A 20,323-nucleotide genomic window follows, 5' to 3' on the forward strand; every position below is an offset into this window, starting at 1 on the left:
TAAGAAGGGGATATTGGGAACAGCTGCCTAGAGAAGAAGAGAAATGTTTCTGGCAGAGTATTATTTCTTCAATTTCTTCCTAGAATACTACACGAGGTTTAAATGTCTTCCTCTGCCATTCAGCTTTACAAACATCATTCAGATGTTGACCCGCACAAGTCATGTCTACACATTCACCCCAAACAACACAGAATTTTACTGATACGATGCTTAGGAGCAAGGTATGACGGGAGAGCGGGCAGTACTTCCCAGCTTCAAAAACCCTTTAATTTCCTCGTGTGAAGAAGGGCTTTTCACAGCAATTTCCAAGGCCACCCCAGTGCAGTGGCCTCCGTAATGGGCACGACATATATCAGTCCATAATTTACTCCTTTAAGGTACAGAGTCTCCAGAATCTCTAAGCATTATAAAACCTAAGGACACCATCTGCCTCATTTGGCCATATGAGCTTTATTCCAAACAAACCCTGACATAGCAGCAATAGCTCTATAAAATACACACAAGAGTGTATGATACCAAATTAATAAGTATAGTACCATGTAATCAAAAATTGTATATATATGTGTGTCTGTGTGTATATCTCCCAGTATCCTACTTGATTTCTACAGCCCAAGAATATCTGATAATTTATAGCTTTAGGAGGTCTCCGGATGGCCGCCCAAGAAGCAGGCAGGCGTCACTCCCATAGCCAACAATACATACTGGAGCGTGGTGGGACCAGACAGCCAGGTCTGATCTGAGGATTGGCGGGGGGGTGGGGGGGTACCAAGAGCGCGATCTCCAGCATATCCATTCCCAGTCCTCTCTACCCCAAACTTAGATTCCACTCCTTTAAGGTGCTTAAAAATCAAGGGAGGTATTTTTCAACTAATAATTTGATGTAAGATATTTAAAATACACATGGCCTAACATGTCTGCTGGGAGATACTCATGGCAGATTTTTATGGAGTGAGGTTTTGATAAGAGAGAGGTTAAGAATAGGGACAACCAGAAATAAATGTCCCTACTTTACAATTTTTCCCAACTTTAACTCCTAACATATCAGGTTTAAAGTACTACAAAACACCAAGGCAGAAACTTGGATACGCTCTACTTTGATATGCCCTCACTTTCATTTCTGTTGGGTACTCCGGAAGAACAAAACAATGAACTTTGTTATCTTGGGTTTTCAAGATGTTTCCAGGCAGGCATATCTTGATTTGATATATAAATCACAGAAAGTAGCTGAATACTTTATTTAATGGCCAAGAACTGTCAGTCTGATCTTATTTTTAGATTCACATCTTTAGCCTCCTATTTTATAGTTTTACCATAAAAACGGTTAATGTTTTTGTTGACCCATACTTGAAAGTGACTTACTAATATGTATTTTTTGAAAAATTATTATGTCTCTTGAGGTGACTTGTAGTAAAATGCCATTTCCAATTATATATCTAAGGGAATTGGTCATTTCTTTCATTACTGTCATCATTAATGCCATTGCTATAATCAGAATAATTGGATATCTGTGTTAACTAGATACCTAGATTTTTCTCAACAGTCAAGAATGCAAGACTGACAATGGAAAATCAAACTTGGGACTTAACTCAGTATTTGATTTCCTCCATCTTCCCCGGACTCCCATCCCTAGAACACAGCTGAGTAAGGACTGAAGTGCCCAAGTGCTTAAAATAACAGCAGGCAGCAGCCTCATACATCAGACTTTGCACAGTTGGCTCCTCGGAAGCTGTGGCCAAATCCTATCCATTCTTCTTCAGCACCCAAGTTAGGTTCCTGCTTTGCAAGCACACTTTTAGAGAGAGGATTTAATTCAGAACAAAAGGAAAGACTGGTTTTCTTTGAAATGTGTTTAGAATGGCAGTAAGTTTACACAAGAGAGAGGGGGAAGAGAGGAGGCTTCATAGCTTGCAAACACTGTCAGGTCCAAGAGTGTTTATTGATCCTTGTCTCAGGAGGGAATAATAAACCTCTGTCTCCAGCATCCACGCCAGAAACTCCCTCCTATGTGTCTGAAGCTTCAGATGGGATTACAACAGTCAGTCGCTAACATTTACTCTTTCCCTCAGGCTGTGTTCCATTACAACACAATTATCTCATCATCATCACCCCTTACAATAAATGCCTTTAGAGGCAGATTCTTTTGTTAAGGAGGTAAAAGACATTTTCACTATTCCTGGCAAATTTTTAAAAGATACAATGATGGTATTTATAGCTACTCCGGATTCCTACTGAATGGCATTTTTAAATTCAGAATCCAAAGACAGAGCCATCTCTCCTCTGCCCTACATAATCAATAGGAGATACACAGCTGCCCAGATCCACACCTGTGAACTCACATACATACATACCTTTGTAACGGAGATACGTAGAGATAAATAGGTAAACATCAAAAGTGCCCTTCAAATAACTTTAAGTTCCTATCTTAATGAACATAATGAACATACCATAATGAACATACAATCTGAAACAATCCCTGCATCTTCTCCTTCATGGAAAGCAAATAAACAAACAAATTCCTTAAATTAAAAACCAAATATTTCATAAGCCAACGTTCAAAAATCAAGACATCTCTCTCTCTCATACACAAATTAAAACGATCACACAAGGAAAACGTGCATTTGGAAGACAGGGTAACCCTGTCCTGGGAGAATTCGGTCCACAGGCGTCTAAACAAGATACTTTCTTGGTTAGTTGTGGTCTCCAGGAATGACAGGCTTCTCACTAGCACAACAGCAGGTTCTCCTTAAATTTGCTGTTGGGGTAATGTGAATTTTTCTTCCAAAAGTTCTTGCTTTCCCTTGGGAAGACTTTACTCAAGAAATTGGTTGGAAGAAAGATAAAATCTTTCTGAAGCTTCAATCCTGAAATGTTTGCAACAGAATCACAAGAGAAATGGGGCAGGGGGGATTACAAGCGCTCTTCCCATGGAACTAAGACATCTCTGGTTTCTGGCACAGAAAGAGCCAACAACAAATACCTATTTATGAAGTAGTGTTGAATTCTTTTTTCTTTGAAGACGGTTTGATCGTGTAGAAAAAATTTATTCCTTCCTCAGGCCCCCGTGTAAGCAGACTTAGGAAAACCCAACACTATGTGATTTTGAACTCTGAAGATCACCAGCAACACTTTCTCCTCCATAGATCTTCTATTTTGGCTCATGACTCAAAAAAGTCGAGCATGTACAGTGCACAAATAGTAAACACGGGGTGAAGGAATAAAAACAATAGGACATAATAATTACATCTGTATAATCTGCCTTATTTTGTTTTTGTTTTTTACGGCTCCTGGTTTTAATCCTGAAGTGCACTACTTATCAACGCATTTATTTCTCACAACATTTGTACGGTACAGTGAGAATAAATATTCTCACATTCACTCTAAATGTATTCATGTAACAAATATTTATTGATCAGCTACGATGTGCCAGGTGCTGGCAAACTGCAAATATGGCCATATATAAAATAGACAAAAATCCTTGTTTGATGAAATTGAGCAAAATTCATCCAGAAGAGGAAAAGGAGAGAGCCAATAAGCTACATCGGATCGTGTGTGTGCCCTGGCTGGCCTTATTTTACCTTCCACACGGCCTCTCAACTGTGTGAAATACATTTGATAAAACAACAAAGCAGAGTCCTATTCACTTGTCTCCTAATCCCCAGAGAGTTCCTTCCATCAAGAAAGAGTGACCTTTCCATCAAGGTCAAGAAGAGCTCTAACACTAAACAAAGTCATATCAGACATGGCGAGGCGAAGAATAGAGACTATATATATATATACACACATATATATCTCAAATTACCTTTAAAACTGAAAGAGAACACACTAATACAAGCACAGATGAAAGAAACAGTTCCTGCCACAAGCTATTTGACTTATAAAATCTGATCCCTAAATGTATTAAGAGAAGTCAGACGTTTTCAGATTGATGAAACAACCCAAAAGTTATATGAAGTAGAATACACAAATGAAAAAAAGGTACTTTATGATCTGAGTACAAAATTTCTGAGGGGTGAACGAGTGGCCTTTCTGGCCTCATTCGACGCCCCAGAATCAATGCAGTCCCCACAGTTAAGATATACCTGGAGAACTGCAAATAGTATGACAATTTAAATTCAACACTAATTAGGTATAAAGAAAACTCCCGGCCGATCACGGAGTCACAAACTCAGGACGAGACTGTAATAAAGCGGATGTATGGAAAACCAAAGTCCGCCCACTGCCTTTGCCCCATGGTGCGCCCGCCGTCTTGCTTTCCCCTTGGGTAGAAAGGATCCTCGCGCTTGGCAAAGAGGCTCGCGAACGTCGCGGGATCAATCCCACCCTCTCCCAAAGCTCATCTCTCTCATCCGCCTCCAACAGGTTTTGACTATCGTGTTCAAACACGAGTCTCCACTTCTTTCATACACTTCGATTTGGCCTCACAGGCCCTGCCAACTCTTTCTCTCCTTTCCCTTGTATTGCCAAAGTCTTGGGTGAGAAACACGCTTATGAAATCCTTTGTGTATTCACCAGATTCCCTCTTTAAGGAGGTTTCTATCTCGGAGGCAGGATGGACGTCGTTCTTCTAAGGCCCCCAGCGGTCTCGGTCTGGACTTGAAAATACCATCCTTAAATTCTCACGGCTTCCGACGTCAACCGCTGCAGCCCTCGCTCCCCGCTGCCCCCAGCCCACCTCCCACGCCCGCAAGCAAGCAGAAAAGCTTCTGGGCACCTACATGCTGCCGGTTCTCTTTGTTTAGCTCTTCTCAGTGCTCTATTATTGTGTTTCTGCCTCTTTCAGTCAGAGAGCTTGTCAGATTTCATGATATGAACTACTACCTCCATGAGTTTTTACCAAAACCCAATCCCAAACCTCTAGGTCGGTTTACTGAACGGCTTGCTCACCCCATGACAGGCCCTGGGTGATCTGGGAGCGCCAAGTGCCCTCAAAGAACTCGCACGAGAGAGCCAAGCAACTGGGCCTCAATTCCAAAAATACAATCCAAATCCAAGGTCATCATTACGGTCCTCCCAAATACCACCTCCCCGTTGCTGACGGTGGAGCTTTCATGCGAGCTCTCGGGGTTCTCAAACCCACGGCTGCGGGCTGGGCCCCCTGGGAAGCGAGCTCTGAGAAGATCAGCAGGAAGAATGCTTATGAGGGGGTGACCTGGGATCAATACCCAAGGAAGAGCGCAGAAGGAGGCGGAGTAGGAAAGAGGGAGGAGCTGGACTGTGATGCAGGCTCCAGGGAGGCCTCCGGGGTCGCTCCATGGAGCTCCCCCTTCAGAGCTGGCCCAGCAGGATGGAAGGATGGAGCCTTCGGAGCCCCCCTGCTCTGCAGCCACCGGAATGGGCCATGACCGTGGCCACAGCAGCTGTCTTCAGTCCACGCAGTGCACGGGGGGGGGGGGGGGGGCGGCTGACAGCGGAGGGAGCCTGTCAGCAGCACGGCTGGCATCGAGGGGAAGAAGCCCTTGGTTTCGAAAGGGGCATCTGCTTCATCACAATGTCCACCACGCTCGCAGAGGCTCAAAACACTCCACACAGCCCAAGGAACACAGAGCTCGGAGGCAAACATGCCAAGATTCTAATCTAATCTAAGTCCGTCATTCACTGCTGTCCCAGGCAAGTCACTCCGTTTCTCTGAATCTCTGATGAGACTATTTTACAAGTTCACAGACGCACATTAGGAAAACTTAAAACTCCTGACACTCGTTAATTCTCTTCCCCCCACCCTAGAAGTTTAGTGGGTTTGGTTTTGTTTTCTTAACTATGTTCTTTCTCTTCCAAGTGTTATGACTTCTTTTAAAATGACACTTGCTCATTCAGTCCATCAAGAGGCCCCTGGAACCCACCCCCCCACCCCCCCGCCAGCCAGGATCCTCCAAGGCACTGCAAAGACCACTGACCCCTCCGGGAGCAACCCAGTGGACGCCTCTGCCCGGGGCCGGCCTTCAGTGACAGAGAACACATGTGCACACGGGTAAATGGAGAGGGTTACTTCTGACGGAGAGTGCCCTGATGAAAATAAAGGGAGGTGGGGGAGCTTGGTGGGGAGGGCTGCTGTCTGCGGACAGGCCTCAGAGCAGAAAGATGAAGGAAAAGCAAAGTAGCCGCTTCAGGGAAGCTCCATTTCAAACTAACCTTTTCCTCTCTCTTCCCCCAACCTCCCCTCCACCCTCCTCACCCTTCTCTTTCAGGAATCTGGTACCACCCTGAAAACATGACCAATGCAGCACATACACAATTCCTGTCGAAACCAACTAGACCTGGGGACGCCTGGGCGGCTCAAGTCAGTTAAGCGTCTGCCCTTGGCTCAGGTCATGACCCCAGGATCCTGGGATCGAGCCCCACATCAGGCTCCCTGGTGGGCAAGGAGTCTGCTTCTCCCTCTCCCTCCTGCCTGTGTTCCCCTGCTCGTGCTCTCTCTCCCTGTCAAATAAATAAAATCTTTTTAAAAAAAGAAAAGAAAGAAACCAACCAGATCCTGTATTTCCCGATAAATCCCCAGGGGCCAGGCTTGCAGGTCTAAACACCTTAGCTGCTACAGCCTCCTTTGCCCCTGCAAAGCAATAAAGCTATTGTTCCTCTCTAAACCCAGACTCTGCTAGAGGTCAGAAAGGTCGGCTCTTTGATGTCCTTTAGACCACGGTGAGGCATGGCTCCTGCAGAACGGGTATGGGCATCTAATTAAACAAAATGTACACAGCGCTCAGTGCGACACCCGGCGTGTGGTAAGGGCTTGATGAGTCAACACATTATTACTACCACCATCATCATCAGTGTAGCTTCTAATGGTCTTTTCACCTACAGACCCTCCCCTGGTCCACCCACCCTTGGTATCAAGCCAAATAAGGAGAGACTGGGGTTCGATGAAAGGGAAATACAGAGGGAGGGGCCAAAGGAACAGCTATGGACATTATTTGGTAATTTTTAAAATGTGGTTTTATGTTTTCTCTTAATCCAAAAGGGCCATATGGAATTTCTGTCGGAATGTCCTACTTCATGCATGTGGTTTACCGCACACCGCGCACATGCTGAATGAATCACTAAGTGCTCATTTGCCAAATACGTGCTCTCTGAGTGAATGAATGTGAGAGGTCAGGGAATGCATGAATGAACAGGAGCCCAAGGAGATCCCGTTTGGTTTTCAGATTTCTAGAACAGAATTCCTGGAAGATTTTATAACCCTGAAAGGCTGCATCCCCAAAAATGTTGAAAATATTTCCCATAAAGAGCACAAGAATGCTGAACAAGATACTCCCTATGATGAAAGGGAGCATCTGGACATTTTGCTAAAAACCGTGGCTGAAGGTAACTGAAGGCATCAGGAGATGTGATTAACAATAGGAAGACTGGGAAAGAGCCGGTAAGCGGGGGCTGGAGAAAGGCGGCAACATTGATGATTTACAGTATTCAAAATACTCTATCATTATCCTTCTCATCTTCATAATCCAATAAAGTATTACCTTCATTTTATCAGCACCATTTTCTAACCAACTGAGCTAATCAGCCACTGGTTACCATCACTTCATAGATAAGAAGCTGAGTCCCCTAGAGGCTTATCCAAGAATGCACAAAATAATGACCACAGTTCGTGTCTGACTCCAAAACCTGTTTTTTTTCCCCAGAATGCAGGGAGTAAAAGAATCTAAACAAAGTCTTGCTCCTCAAAAAAATCGGCGTAGCAGCACAATGATGTAATTCATAATAGTTCAACACAATGTCTCCAACTCACTACTTGAATTTTCTTACATATTTACCCTAAAGTAAGAGGTTCGCATTAGTACCTATGATTTTAGAGATGGAAAACAGAGACGGAAGTTATTTCCCCAAAGTCAAATTAAAACAAAAATCAGAATGCAGCATTCATTGAATTGTAGTTTACACACACACACACACACACACACACACACACACAGGCATATTTCAACAAAACAAGACAGGCACATTAGCCAAATGATACAGAGAACTCTAATTAAAAACTTCTTTCAAACTCTACCCATCTTTTGTCTCCCCTTGCTGAAGAGACACTACTGGAGTGTGAGAAACTCAGAGACCACAAGCACCATGGAGCTCTCCGGGACCCCCATGAGGAAGAAATGTCCTGTTAATAAGCATCTGATCATCGAGGATATTCCACTCACCAGAATGTCCACACACCTACAGCAAGACGGTTATTACAATGCATCACGATGACTGTGAGGCACTGAAACCCTCAAGACAGGCTCTGGGATTTTCAAAGGCTGATGAACACAACAAGAATTGCATAACCCTTAAGATATTTTATTGAATTTCATCTATTCACAAATTGCTACTGCAGATGTTAACAGTTTGCTTAGAATGTTTGGTTGACCAAAAATAATTTTTCACCTTTTCAGGTAAGAAAATGTCTGCTGGTAAAAGAAAAAGAGAAAGAGAGAGAGACGGAGGGAGGGATGGATGGAGGGGAAAAATACGGTTTTCTCCAGTGTAACAGGAGATGTATTGGTGGCCACCATTACTCTATATTCTACAGGCTGTCTTACTCACATACCAAGTCTGAGTGGACGGAAACCTTACTGTGTAGCAACTAGGAACCCATCAATAATGCAATGAATGATGTAACTGAATGTTCTTCTGTGTTTCAAGGATTAATTCTAATACTGAAAACATCATGTAAATTCTAATCAAGCAATTAGAACTGAGTTTCTCAATCACTAACTTGATACGAGTTCCTGATTCTGAGGGATTTTTTTTGGAGGGAGAGGAGGAGACCTGGGGGCCAATCAACTATTCTAACAGAATCAATTCACTAGGGAAAGAATAAGACCCAGATATAAATTAAATAAGCTTGATATCAGATGGCTAGAAATGCCTTTCCCCATTTGGCATTCATTCTCATTATTTCCCAAGATAAAACAAATAAACAAACCAAAAACCTCCACTTTAATGACTGCCCCCAATCGCCTCAAACTTAATCTGAGATATAGGCCTTCTAATATACAATGCATACCTTCACCATTTCATACCTCTCCAAGTCATACTCACCATCCAGTTTAAGCTACAAATTCATTATCCCTAACCTTAGCTGGGCCTTCAAAAAATACCCAATAATATCTCTACCAGATCCTGGTCAGTTTTCTTCTCCATTCCTTCTATCAACAATTTCTAGCTTTATCAGTTTCCCGAGGACTCTATCTCTCCAGGGCTGAAAGAGAGAGAGAGAGAGAGAGAGAGAGGGAGAGACTGATGTATTTATTTTAGAGACAGAAAGAGAGAAAACATAAACATGGGGAGGGACACGAGGAGAAGGAGCGATGCTGAGAGCATGACCTGGAAATCAAGAGTCTGACACTTAACCAACTGAGACACCCAGGGACCCCCTGTGCCATTATTTGCCTATAGTAGTTACTGTACAGGGATCGGCTGGTTGTGAAGATTTTTATTTAATAGAATCTATGAGAATACAGGATTTCTTATCCATTTAAATAATAATAAATAAAATAGCACAGTGGAGATACTATCTTTGTATCTTATAGAGATCCACATCTCTAACAGAAAATACGCAAACGCCTATAAGTGAGAGCACATATGCTCCACCAAACAGTTCGTGTGTGTTTAGGAATTTAAGATAATTTAACATAATCATACTCACTGGCATAACTCACTAGTGTAAAATCTATAGATTATTATGAAGCTACAATAAAACACACAATACAGGAGGGCTCTGAAAATATTAAAGCACTCTAAAATATGTGATACCTATAGCTACCCTTTTTTAAAATTCAATTAGCCAACATGGAGGGACATTAGTTTTTGATACCATATTTACTCTTCTTTGTAACTAAACAAAAATTACCAACAGAACATTTAAAATAATCAGCTAAAATATGGCAGTGCAAGGGGCGCCTGGGTGGCTCAGTCGGTTAAGCGTCTGCCTTTAGCTCAGGTCATGATCCCAGGGTCCTGGGATCAAGTCCCACATTGGGTTCCCTGCTCATCGAGGAGCCTGCTTCTCCCTCTCCCTCTGCCCCTCCCCTGTGTATACTCTCTCTCTGTCAAATGAATAAATAAAATCTTTAAAAATAATAATAATAAAATACAGCAGCACAAAATCATGGTAACCTACAAAGCATTACTGGATACACCACAAAGTCTGTAAGGATTTATTCAACATTTATTCATTCTGTGAACATTTATTGAGTGTCTTTATAAATCAGACTTTCTGCTAGGCAGGAACATATATATAGATCTCTGTCTCGAAGAGGCAGAATAAACCAGAATCCCATTACAACACTGTAAGTCCTATTACAGAGATGTGAGCAGTAACTTAGCGCTCCACAGGGAAAATACTGCAGTGACAAGAAACAAGATGGGTGTGGCTCTATCTGTGGTTGTGTGTGCATGAGACTAATTAGAAAAACCGTTCTCTCCCAACATTACATTGGAGGGTTCATGCATGAAGGAGCAACGGGCATAAAGCAACAAGAAATGAAAGCATGTATTTTTATTTCCTCCACAGGACACAGCCGACTCACACATAACAAACATAGTGCCATGAAAGGAAAAGCAGTCAAGGTGACTTCAAGGACTTATAATTAAAATAACATCAGGATTTCCACACAGACAGCCTCCTCTCATGACAGATTGGTTCTAGAGTTCTCTGCAAATGCAAATTTCTTGAAATGTTGGATCACCATGTGTTTGGAGAGTTCAACTGAACTCCTACCCAATTTAGTCCCTGAATGAAAGAGGAAGACTAATCAGCTACAGATGTAGAAATTAGCAAGCATTATTGTAGCTTCCATGTTTTGGTAGGGTTGGAAGGGTGGTTCTTTATGTCTGCTATCTGAATTGCTTCTTTTCTAGGAAAAAAAATTTTTTCTGACTTCCAGATCTGTTTCTTTCTCCTTTCACCTTTAAAAAAGAAAATGTACAGGCGTACAAACAAGTCATTGCTCCAAAAGGAACCAGTAGATGGAACATTTAAGAAATGCCATGTCAGTCTCACTCTGAAAACCAGATGCTGAGTGTAACGTCAAGTGGACCCTTGGAACAACCCTTCTCCTCCCTTCTCCTCTACCGTCCCCGGCAGTGTTGAATAGCTGTTTCTGTATCCTGAAACCAGAGAACACAGGACACTGACAGCATTGACACGTGACCTACTGAACAGGAACCTGAAGTAGCTAACAAAGCATCCTTGGGAAGAACAGGGAGAGAGTCACAATCGATACCACAAACAGCGAAACTTCAGAGACTTTCTACCACACGACCAACAAGATTATTTTGAACCCAAATGATACAACATGAGAGGTGGCTCGAAGTGACCACCTGTATTCTGTTCCTCTTAGAACAGTAATTGCCTGGGACATATTCATCCCAAAGGAGTTATTTCCAGATTCATTCCTTCCAAAAACAAAACAAAACAAAACAAAAATACCAACTCAGTCTGAAGAGCTCACCAAACCCAGATTGATGACCCCAAAGGTAGAGAATTCAGTCTCCTTTTGGCACAACTTTGGTGTGCCTAAATCACCTGGAGTATGGTTTAAAACTGAAAGTCCCAGGCCCTCCCTAGAGCTACAAACCAGTCCTCCTGAGGAAAAGGCCCAGGAATCTGCATTTTCATACCTTTCTTCAGGGATTCCTTATGTTCACAGAGGTTTGACAACCACTAGCTTCAAGGAAGTGTGGTTTAATAAGCCTCAAATAAAGCCTGTACAGAAAGTGACTTCTCACTGTTCTATTTATAGGAATGTTCACTGTTTCTCAATTCCCCACCACAGCCCAACAAATCTCCAGGCTTTGGAGATATTTCCAGCTCCCCTACTTCCTAAGTCACTCGCGTCTGGAATTTTCAGTTTTATGAGGTGCTCTGAGCTCACAGCACATACTTCTGGGTCTTCAGATCCTGTCCCAAAGCAATATTTGAGGAATAAGATTATGTCATTCCATCCCCTAAGAGTGCATTTTTGGCAACAGTAGCCCACTTGCTGACAAACATTTTTCTTTCATTGGGGAGAGAACTGTACAAAAAGTCTGAGCAGAAAATATAAGGAAAGTGGAAGAGAGTCATCACATTTACCTAACTTCCTAAAATACAAAAGGGCCACTCAACAAGTTCCAGGAGGAGGAAATTCTTCCATCTGCTCTCTGTGAACACGACTGCATTCTGAAGTTTTGCTTTACGTGGTAGGTGTAGGTAAAATTCCAACAGGTTTCCATACTTGAAAGTATCTGGGCACAAAATCGAGATATTTTGTTTCGGTGGAACCAAATACAACACAAGAAACATCAAACACAATAGAAATAAAGTAATTGGACAAGTAAACAAAGAGCTTCCATTCATTTGTTCTAGCATCTTACGGAACAGTCATCGGGTACTGGGCACTGTGCTAAATATGGGATAAACATAAGAGCAATGAGGTACGAGAATTCAGAAAGCGGAACTTTAAATTTTGAGCTAACTCTCTAGCTCATGCATCAAAGAAGGTCTTGCGAGAAACTCAGTCACTGGAGAGCCCTCACAAATATTCTCTTGCTTACGTCCCCTAATTTTTTTTCTTCCGAGATAGGTCTGAAATTCCAAAAGAGATCATTCTATCCTCTTGCTCACTCACAGCCAATGCCGTGTACACCTAGAGACAATGCATTTATTTTACTATCATACTCAAAGAAATATGGTGGGGTTTTTTTTCAATTTTTACCTTCAGCTCCATATGATACAGGGAACGAGACAAAATAAAGGAGAATGGCGAGAGGGATGAAGACGTAGAGGGAAACACGTGAGAGTACTCTCCCCACACATCTCCCAGTATTTCAAGGTAGATAAATTACATACTAAGAAGGGATATATATTCACTTATCACCTCTGCCTACAAACTAATAATCGCCAACGATGGCATTTTTCATTGTCAAAATTTGTCTTCAGAATAAAGGCTTAACAACTGAGCCAGCAGCCAAACAAGAATCGAGCGCTGTCCACCAAACACCAATGTCATTCCCGGGGTAACTGCCACACCTCACAGTTGCCTAAATCCCTGAACACACATACGAACTAGTTTGAATGCAATGGATGGGGAACCCTTGAAATTCTCAGCAAATAAAATAAGCAGTTTCTCTGTCACCTCCTTATTTTCTCTGTAATATTGGAGTGGTTTATTGTGAAATACCCCCATTCCACCAAATATCTATGTCCTTGTATTTTTAAAGAATTTACAGGAGTGGTTTTCATTTTGCCACATAAGCATTCAGCAGTTTGCTGGAAAAATCTGGATCCGCAATGATTGCAGATGCTTGTGCGCACACAGGAGTGCTAGCCAGGGAACCGAAATGGGACTCCAGTTTTAATTTTTTTAATGGGTTGGCTGCGCAATGCCAACACTATAAAATCCTCCTTATCACTTTTTTTTTTTTTAAGTATATGACACCAGGTAACCCACAAACTCTTTCCATAAGGTTACTACCAGGTAAATTATAGAAAAATAAGGAGAAACAGAAGAACAACAAGAACAAGGACAAGGACAAGAAGAAAGAATGAATGAACAGAAGAAGGAAAATTTTTAGATCATTTGGAGACATTCAACTTCGACTGAAATTAATAGACCTTGGTCTGAAACTAACATTTGACTAGTTGAAGGCGTCTCACAAAGAACAGTGCTCCTCTTTCACAACAAATGTACAAGGTAATTATTATCCATATACCACAGAACATGAAGCTAAGGCTCTAAGAAGGTAGGAGTTGCCTTTGCAGGGTCTCACACTTAGTCAGGGGCTCATCAGAGAGTTATTCAAACCCACAGCTATCAAATTCCCAGTCCTTCAGCTCTGCCACACTGTTTGCCAATGACCAGGGAGGAGGTCTGGAAGAGCCCTAGATGGCCGTTAAGTTCTGATGTCAGATCGCAGTATTTAATTTCTACAAATATGAAAACATAGAGCTACTAGAATAGTTCTTGTCTGACTTTTTAATTCTAATGAATGTGTTGCTCAGAACTTTATCAGCCAAATTGAGCCCCTAATCATTAAAAATTTCAGTAAGATATGTAAATTGATGAAACATCGTAGCTCCCAAATATACTTCAGTTTTCATTATTTACATGTTAGTAACGCAGTCACATTCTAAGGGGTTTTTTGTTTTTTGTTTTTTGTGGTTTTTTTGAAGGGTTTATCCAGAGAATTCACTTTATTTAGTATCAGGGGAAGCTAAATATGTAATTTTTTTTATGTCCTTTTCCTAAGCATGTATCAACATCATTTCCTTTCCACCAATAATGAAACAATGTCTGGCTTTTTTGCTACTTAGACCAGGCTTCCCTTCCATTTTCTTTCCACACTGTTCTCTCAGTTTCCTGGATTATTCTCCATCAGTGGTTTTTTCCCCCCTTACGTGCCACCCTTCCAGTCTTGTGAGTTTTCTTCCTGTCATTCTCCTCCCCGTGGCCTCTGGAGTCTTCAGAGCCACCTGCACGGCTGAACAACCCATAGCTCCCTGACGAGCAAACTAGGGAAGCCGTGATCTTAAATTGAGCTTCTGGAATATCTTCACTGATAGGCTCACATTAGCAAACCCCAAACCAATAAGTAACAGGGGTCTGAGTGATAGGGTTCTCAGCAACTCCCATTTATAAGAACAAAATAGAAATAAATGAGTTACTAAATTCCCCCTTGATGTAAAATCCCAGCTGTTTCTCCATATGTGTTCCCAAGTAAATGATTTCAAAATAAATAATGTAATAAGCGATTTATGTATCTTCAGCCAGGTTGTTAGGGTTTATTTTTATTGTTATGGCTGTGCCCCAGAGATTCAGAGGGAACAAAATTATCCAAAATGAATGATAAATGAACTTCCCCCCAGACAGCTCCAAGACCATCGGAGTTCTTCCGTTTTCCTTCAATACAGCTTCCTTAAAATAAAGGCTATAATTAAAGAAGTGCCATGAGGTCGAAGACTGGGAATGTTTTGTTTGGAATTTGTATTACCAGAGCTTTGCACAATATTTGCCACTCAGTAGAGCCACAAATATTTTGTAATAATTGCATGGAATTAATAGAACCTTGATGTCCCTACTTAGGAAAGTAATATATTCTGTGAGAAGCTTTAAAACTGATAGGTGCAGGCTTTTCTTTTATATGCCCTTATAACAGTTTATCAAAAGCTTGAAAAACATGTCTTCACAGAATGCGAGAGTAGGGAAGGATCGTAATTATAACACCTTATGGACAAGAAGGCTTCTAAAATGTGAAAGTCAGGTGCACAGAGGTATGAAAGTAGCTAGCCATCCAAGGCACATGGAATGAGAGGACCAGGCCTCCCAAATTCTGGAATTTTTTCAGTTTCATCAATTCATTTTACTTTTTTTTTTTTTTTTATTTTTTATTTTTTTTTATATTTTTATCCCCAGGGGTACAGGTCTGTGAATCACCAGGTTTACAATTCATTTTACTTTTATCATTAAAATGGTGGAAAGTATTACAATATTTATACCCAATACATCTGAAAATGACTGTCAAAAACGTCATAAACCTGAGTTAGGATTTTCCAATGATCAAACGACTAGCTTAACTGCTTGGCAATATCCTCGTGTTTATTAAATTTCCTCCTTCCAGATTATTCTGAACAAAGGACCAATCTCCAGTGACTGACACAACCTTCCACGATGAGGCCACTAAGAAGGCAGGAACTTGCCCAGCAAGGACAGTTGCACCCGAAGCATACTGTGACAGAATGTAGAAAGATTCCCAACACTCAAAACAGCCCGAAATTCCCACCTCTGAATTGCAGCTATTTTTTTGTTGTTGCTGAATTATAACTATTCTTTATGAAATTACTTCTTTAAAAAATAGCCATTCGGCTCTAATGAAAGAGAATGGAGAAGACATCATTTGTTTCCCTGAGTGCTTCCAGAGAAGTTCAGAATGCTGACCACGTAGGAAAATGATTCTACTGAAACTTCTTGAAGCAGTGTTCTAGATCGCCAAATAAAAACACAGGGGTGGAGATCCCAGAAATAAGCCACTGCTCTGAAATAGAACCTTGCTGTCATCTTTGTGTTACCAAGTCCATAGGTGATATAGTTAGCCAATGCAAAATTTCTTAGCCACACCTTCTAAGACTGAAAAGATTTACACTCTATTTACCTGTATGTTATAGCATTCTAGCTACAGCCTCTGATCCTTATGTTACCATAACCGTTATGTGGGAACAGGCTTTTTATCCATCAAAAAGCTAGCGTCATTCAAATTTGACTTGTAAAGGTAAAAGCCAGAAACGATTTCCTCCTTCTTACTCTGACAGCAAATACTGGGATTCAGTTTAGTCTATCCACCTCTCACATAAGTTGTTGAAAAGAATCTCCAATTATACAGGTACTACCAGGGGTACATGCCATGGAGATCTGTAAATTCTGATTTGCAGGCAAAAGGAAAACTCAAAGATTATAAAAACAACCTCCCCAAACTCCTCATTATCTTTAGTGAAATCACAGTATCAGATACGAATCTGTTGTACTGACGAATTACTACATTGCACAAATGTTGCTTTAGATACTAACACAAAACCACAGACGTGCAGGATGACTTGTCCTGCTTTCCTAAAGGCATATAATTTCAACAGCTGGCCACATCCAATAGTTCCTAAGATCATCTTTCTTGGGAAATATTTGCAGTAAAGAAGAGCGAAGAGTAGGGAAGAGTAGGGAATCCCATCCCAGTTTTGTTACTAGGTTATCAGTGAAAGAGGTGGAAAAAGATACGTTGAAGAGAAAATGCACAAGTAAATAAGATGATTCACTGCTAAAAGAAAGAAAAGGTCATTCTTCATTAATGCAAGAGCCATGGAGATATTCGTAGGACTGCCTGGTACTAATACCCTGTCCCTGCAGACCCGGAAACCCCAGGTTTCTCAGGTCCCTCCTACCCTCGACTGCAAGAGCGCTTTGAAAAGTGAGACTCCAGAGAAGTCAAACAAGATCAATGTTCCCATTCACTTTTGGTAACTGGGAGAAAGTAAGAAGAGTCCCAGGGGCGCATAGGTAGAAGTTCTGTCAGGAACTGAAGCCCTTGGACCCGAGACCGGCATGAGAATAAAAGGTGAATGGAGCTTTGACAGTCCGTCTCCTTAAGATTCTGTCTGCAGTGCAGTGGATTCCTTCCAAACAGTGCCCATCGGTCCCAGAAAGACCAAAACGGAGGTCTGGCATCCCTGAATTGGTAAAAGTCAAGGGCAGCCCAATAACCCAGGCAGGGAAAGGCAGAAGCGCTCCGGAAAAATGTCTAGAACGCGGGGGAGCCGGGAGTACACCTCAAACTGCTGCTACAGACACCCCGAATGAACACAAGTTTAGAGAGGGCTGGGGAGACAGCGATTCATTGAACAGATAGTTATAAAGGGTCTAACAGAAGGTAGCCACGACAAAATGAGGGGGGGGGGCACTGAAAGGCCCAGGGAAAAGGAAGTGAAGGAGGAGGTAGGGGGGCAAGAAACACCAGACGGGTTTAGCAAAGCAGGCACCGGCTTTGCCCAGAGAAGAAAGTTGAGCCAGTAAATGCTCAGGGGGGGCGGGGGGGAGAAAAGGCAGTGGGGTGGGGAGAAAACAAGAGGCCAGAGGTTTCATCATCTGAAAGCAACTCAAAAAAAAAAAAGTATCTGACAGCCAGTTCCTGAAGATTCTTGAGAAAGGGGATGCGACACAGAAGGCAGAGAGCCTGTGGAATGCGGAGATGTCAGAGAAGGTCACACGAAGACCAAGAGAGTGTGGGAAAAAAGAGCGGAAGAGTTTCCTGGAAGGGGTAGGGGCTCCTTTGGGATCCTGCAGAACAGAGATGAAAGACCCAGAAAGGGCAAGTGCAGAACACAGTGCCTGGGAAAGTTTGGGGGAAAGAGAACAGGTGGGTGTGGAGGAGCTCCGGGGCCGCCGGGGTGACCCACACCAAGCCGAGCGCACGGCTTTTTAGGGGTGGGCGTCCAGGGCCCCCAATGAGGACCCCCGGCAGAGTGATTCTCCCCTCCCGCGCCCGCCGCGCTCTCACGCCCCCCTCCGGCCGGGCGCAGGGGTCCGGGGAGGCCGGGGATCCGCGGGGCACCGAGGCCCGGGGCGCGGCCGGCTCGCCCCCCAGCGGCCGGGCTCTGCGTGCACGCCCCCGCGCTCCCCGCGCCAACTTTCCCGACCCCGGGGCTCCGGCCCCCCGCTCACCGAGGGCGCCGTGAGGCGGCTGATGCTCTCGCCCAGCGAGTCCAGGTTGACCCGCCTCCGGCGCTGCGCCCTCCTGGCCCCGGCCGTGGCGGCGGCGGCGGCGGCGGCGGCGGCGGCGGCGGCCGGGGCCGGGGCGACGGCGGCGGCCGCGCGGGGCTCGGGCGGCCCGGGCGGGCTGCGGCTGCCGTTCCAGCAGAGCCTGGACAGGGGGCACTCCCCGTCGTCCTCGGGGCTGGTCTCCAGGTAGTCGGAGCCCAGCGAGCTGAAGGACTCGGACGAGATCTTCCTCCGAGACATGCTGCGGGCGGCGCTGCGGCGGCCGAGGCGGCGGCGGGGGCGCGGGCGGCGGCGGCAGGGGGACCGGCGGGCGGCGTCGTTAGGCGCGTCGGGGCCGCGGGGCTGTGCGGTGGCGCCCGGCCGGGAGGGAGTCCCCGGAGCCGCGGAGCCCGCAGAGGCGGCTGCTCATGGCGGGAACTTGGGGCCCGGGCGCGGCGGCGGGTGGCGGGCAGCGGGCTGGGCTCGGGGCCGCCGCCGCCTCCGCTGCTGCTCGCGCGGCGCCGCCTCTGCGCTCGCCTGGGCGCCGGGCAGTGCGCCGCGCTCCGGTCGCGGGGAGGCTGCGAGCGTGCGACCGCGGGCGGCCGGGCGGCGGGGCTGCGGCCCGTGCGGTCTGGGAGGCAGAGCTTCTGCCGCCCGCGCGCCGATCGCGCCCCCCTTCCCCGCTCTCCTCCCGCCCCTCGCCTCCCGCCTCTCTCCCCTCGCTGCCCGCCTCCCTCCTTCTCCCTTTATCGTCCCCCCCGCCCCCCCCCATGCGCTCCCTCCGCCGGTATCACGTGTCGCCATCATACTCATTGCGAGTCTCTGCCTCGCCTGTCGCCACGTTTCAGGAGCAACGAGGACACTTGGTTGCCGTCCTCTGTGCGCCCTCCCCGCTCCCACCTTTCCCTCCTCCGAGGAGGAGCGCACGGTGGCTTGGATCAGTCCAAAGGGCCCCCAACGCCAAATGCCCCAGCCCTGGTCCGCGGGAGCGGCAGCCGGGAGCGGTCCGGCCGCGCTGGGCGCCGTGCGGGAGAGGGGCGCGGGGCGACGGCGGAAGACCTCCCTCCGGAGCCACCTCTGGGAAGCCTGGGGGCGCGAAGTGGGGGAGTTCAGGTTCATGGCTGTCCTTTCCTGCCCTCCTCCGAGTTTATTTAAGTTCTGTGGCAAGGAGAAAGGCCAGTGGGTCTAGCCCGCCCATTCCGGAGGAGACGCTTCCCAGGGATGTGAAGGGGCAACGGGTTGGCACCCATCCTGCGGTAGCAGCTCCGGGGGCTGAGCGTTCGCCTGGGTCGAGGCCGCGTGGGCTCGGAGCGAGCCCAGGGCCGGGAGGCAGCGAATGAGGACAGCATCTGCTGGGCGAAAGCCCTGTTGCTGAGCACCGGCGCGCTGGGAGCGCGGGGCTGGGGGCTCCCGCCGGCACCGCACGAGTGCTGGACAGCTCCGCGTGCCACCTGCAGCCGCGTGGGCCGGCGTCGCGGGCTGGGGACAGTTCCTCCGCAGCCTCCACTACCTAAGACCCGGACGGGGGAGCACCAGGAAGTGATTCCATCCCTCTCTCATTCTCCCTGCTCTGTGCGCCGAACACGCGATCCGTTTGCACTTGGCTGCCCAGTGCTGCTCCGAAAGCTTAAGGAGAACGGGGAGAAAGGCTTTTCCAAGCTCGGGAAGGGACTCGCCACCGCGCGAGCTCATCTCTTGCCGCCAGTTTGCGGTGAGGCTGCTTCATTCCACAAAGCTTGCCTCCTGGCAAACCAGCAGCCGCTCTCAGCGCCCGGCCCCACTGCGCCTGCTTATTTAGCTCCAGAAAAGCCTCGGATTTGTTCTGACATTAGGGAAAGGGATGGGAAGAAGGCGCAAATAAGGGTGTCGCCAAGACGGGTCCCAGACTGTGCTTCCCCTGGCAGCAAAGCAGATGAGGACCTTCTCCACTCCTCTGGAAAGAAAAGTTCAGGGGCTCCAGCTTCAGTTGCTCAAGGATACAGAAGCCAAAGCGTTTTTTGTTTTGTTTTGTTTTGTTTTGTTTTGTTTTGTTTTTTAAAGAACTAGTCCTTCCAAGGTGAAAGCAGATGAAGTTTACTGAGTGTATTTACTCTCTCTCTCTCTCTCTCTCTCTCTCTCTCTCACACACA

The 20,323-nt window shown here is 45.5% G+C and overlaps 1 protein-coding gene across 2 annotated transcripts in view; it reads right to left on the reverse strand.

Moving 5' to 3' along the window:
• Window positions 1-18,531, reverse strand: part of GUCY1A2 (guanylate cyclase 1 soluble subunit alpha 2) — a 327,843-nt gene extending 309,312 nt beyond the window's left edge. The window contains exon 1 of one of the 2 annotated variants that reach the window (XM_045077525.1): window positions 18,159-18,531. In XM_045077525.1, coding sequence (XP_044933460.1) covers window positions 18,159-18,455 — 297 coding nt within the window. In that variant the 5' untranslated portion in view covers window positions 18,456-18,531. The remainder of the gene's footprint in view (window positions 1-18,158) is intronic. The other variant, XM_045077524.1, reaches the window with a different exon arrangement.
• Window positions 18,532-20,323: the final 1,792 nt, after the last annotated feature.

Source organism: Mustela putorius, unplaced genomic scaffold, assembly GCF_011764305.1.
Source record: "Mustela putorius furo isolate JIRA1106 unplaced genomic scaffold, ASM1176430v1.1 tig00000198_pilon_pilon_pilon, whole genome shotgun sequence".
Taxonomy (NCBI): Eukaryota; Metazoa; Chordata; class Mammalia; order Carnivora; family Mustelidae; genus Mustela; species Mustela putorius.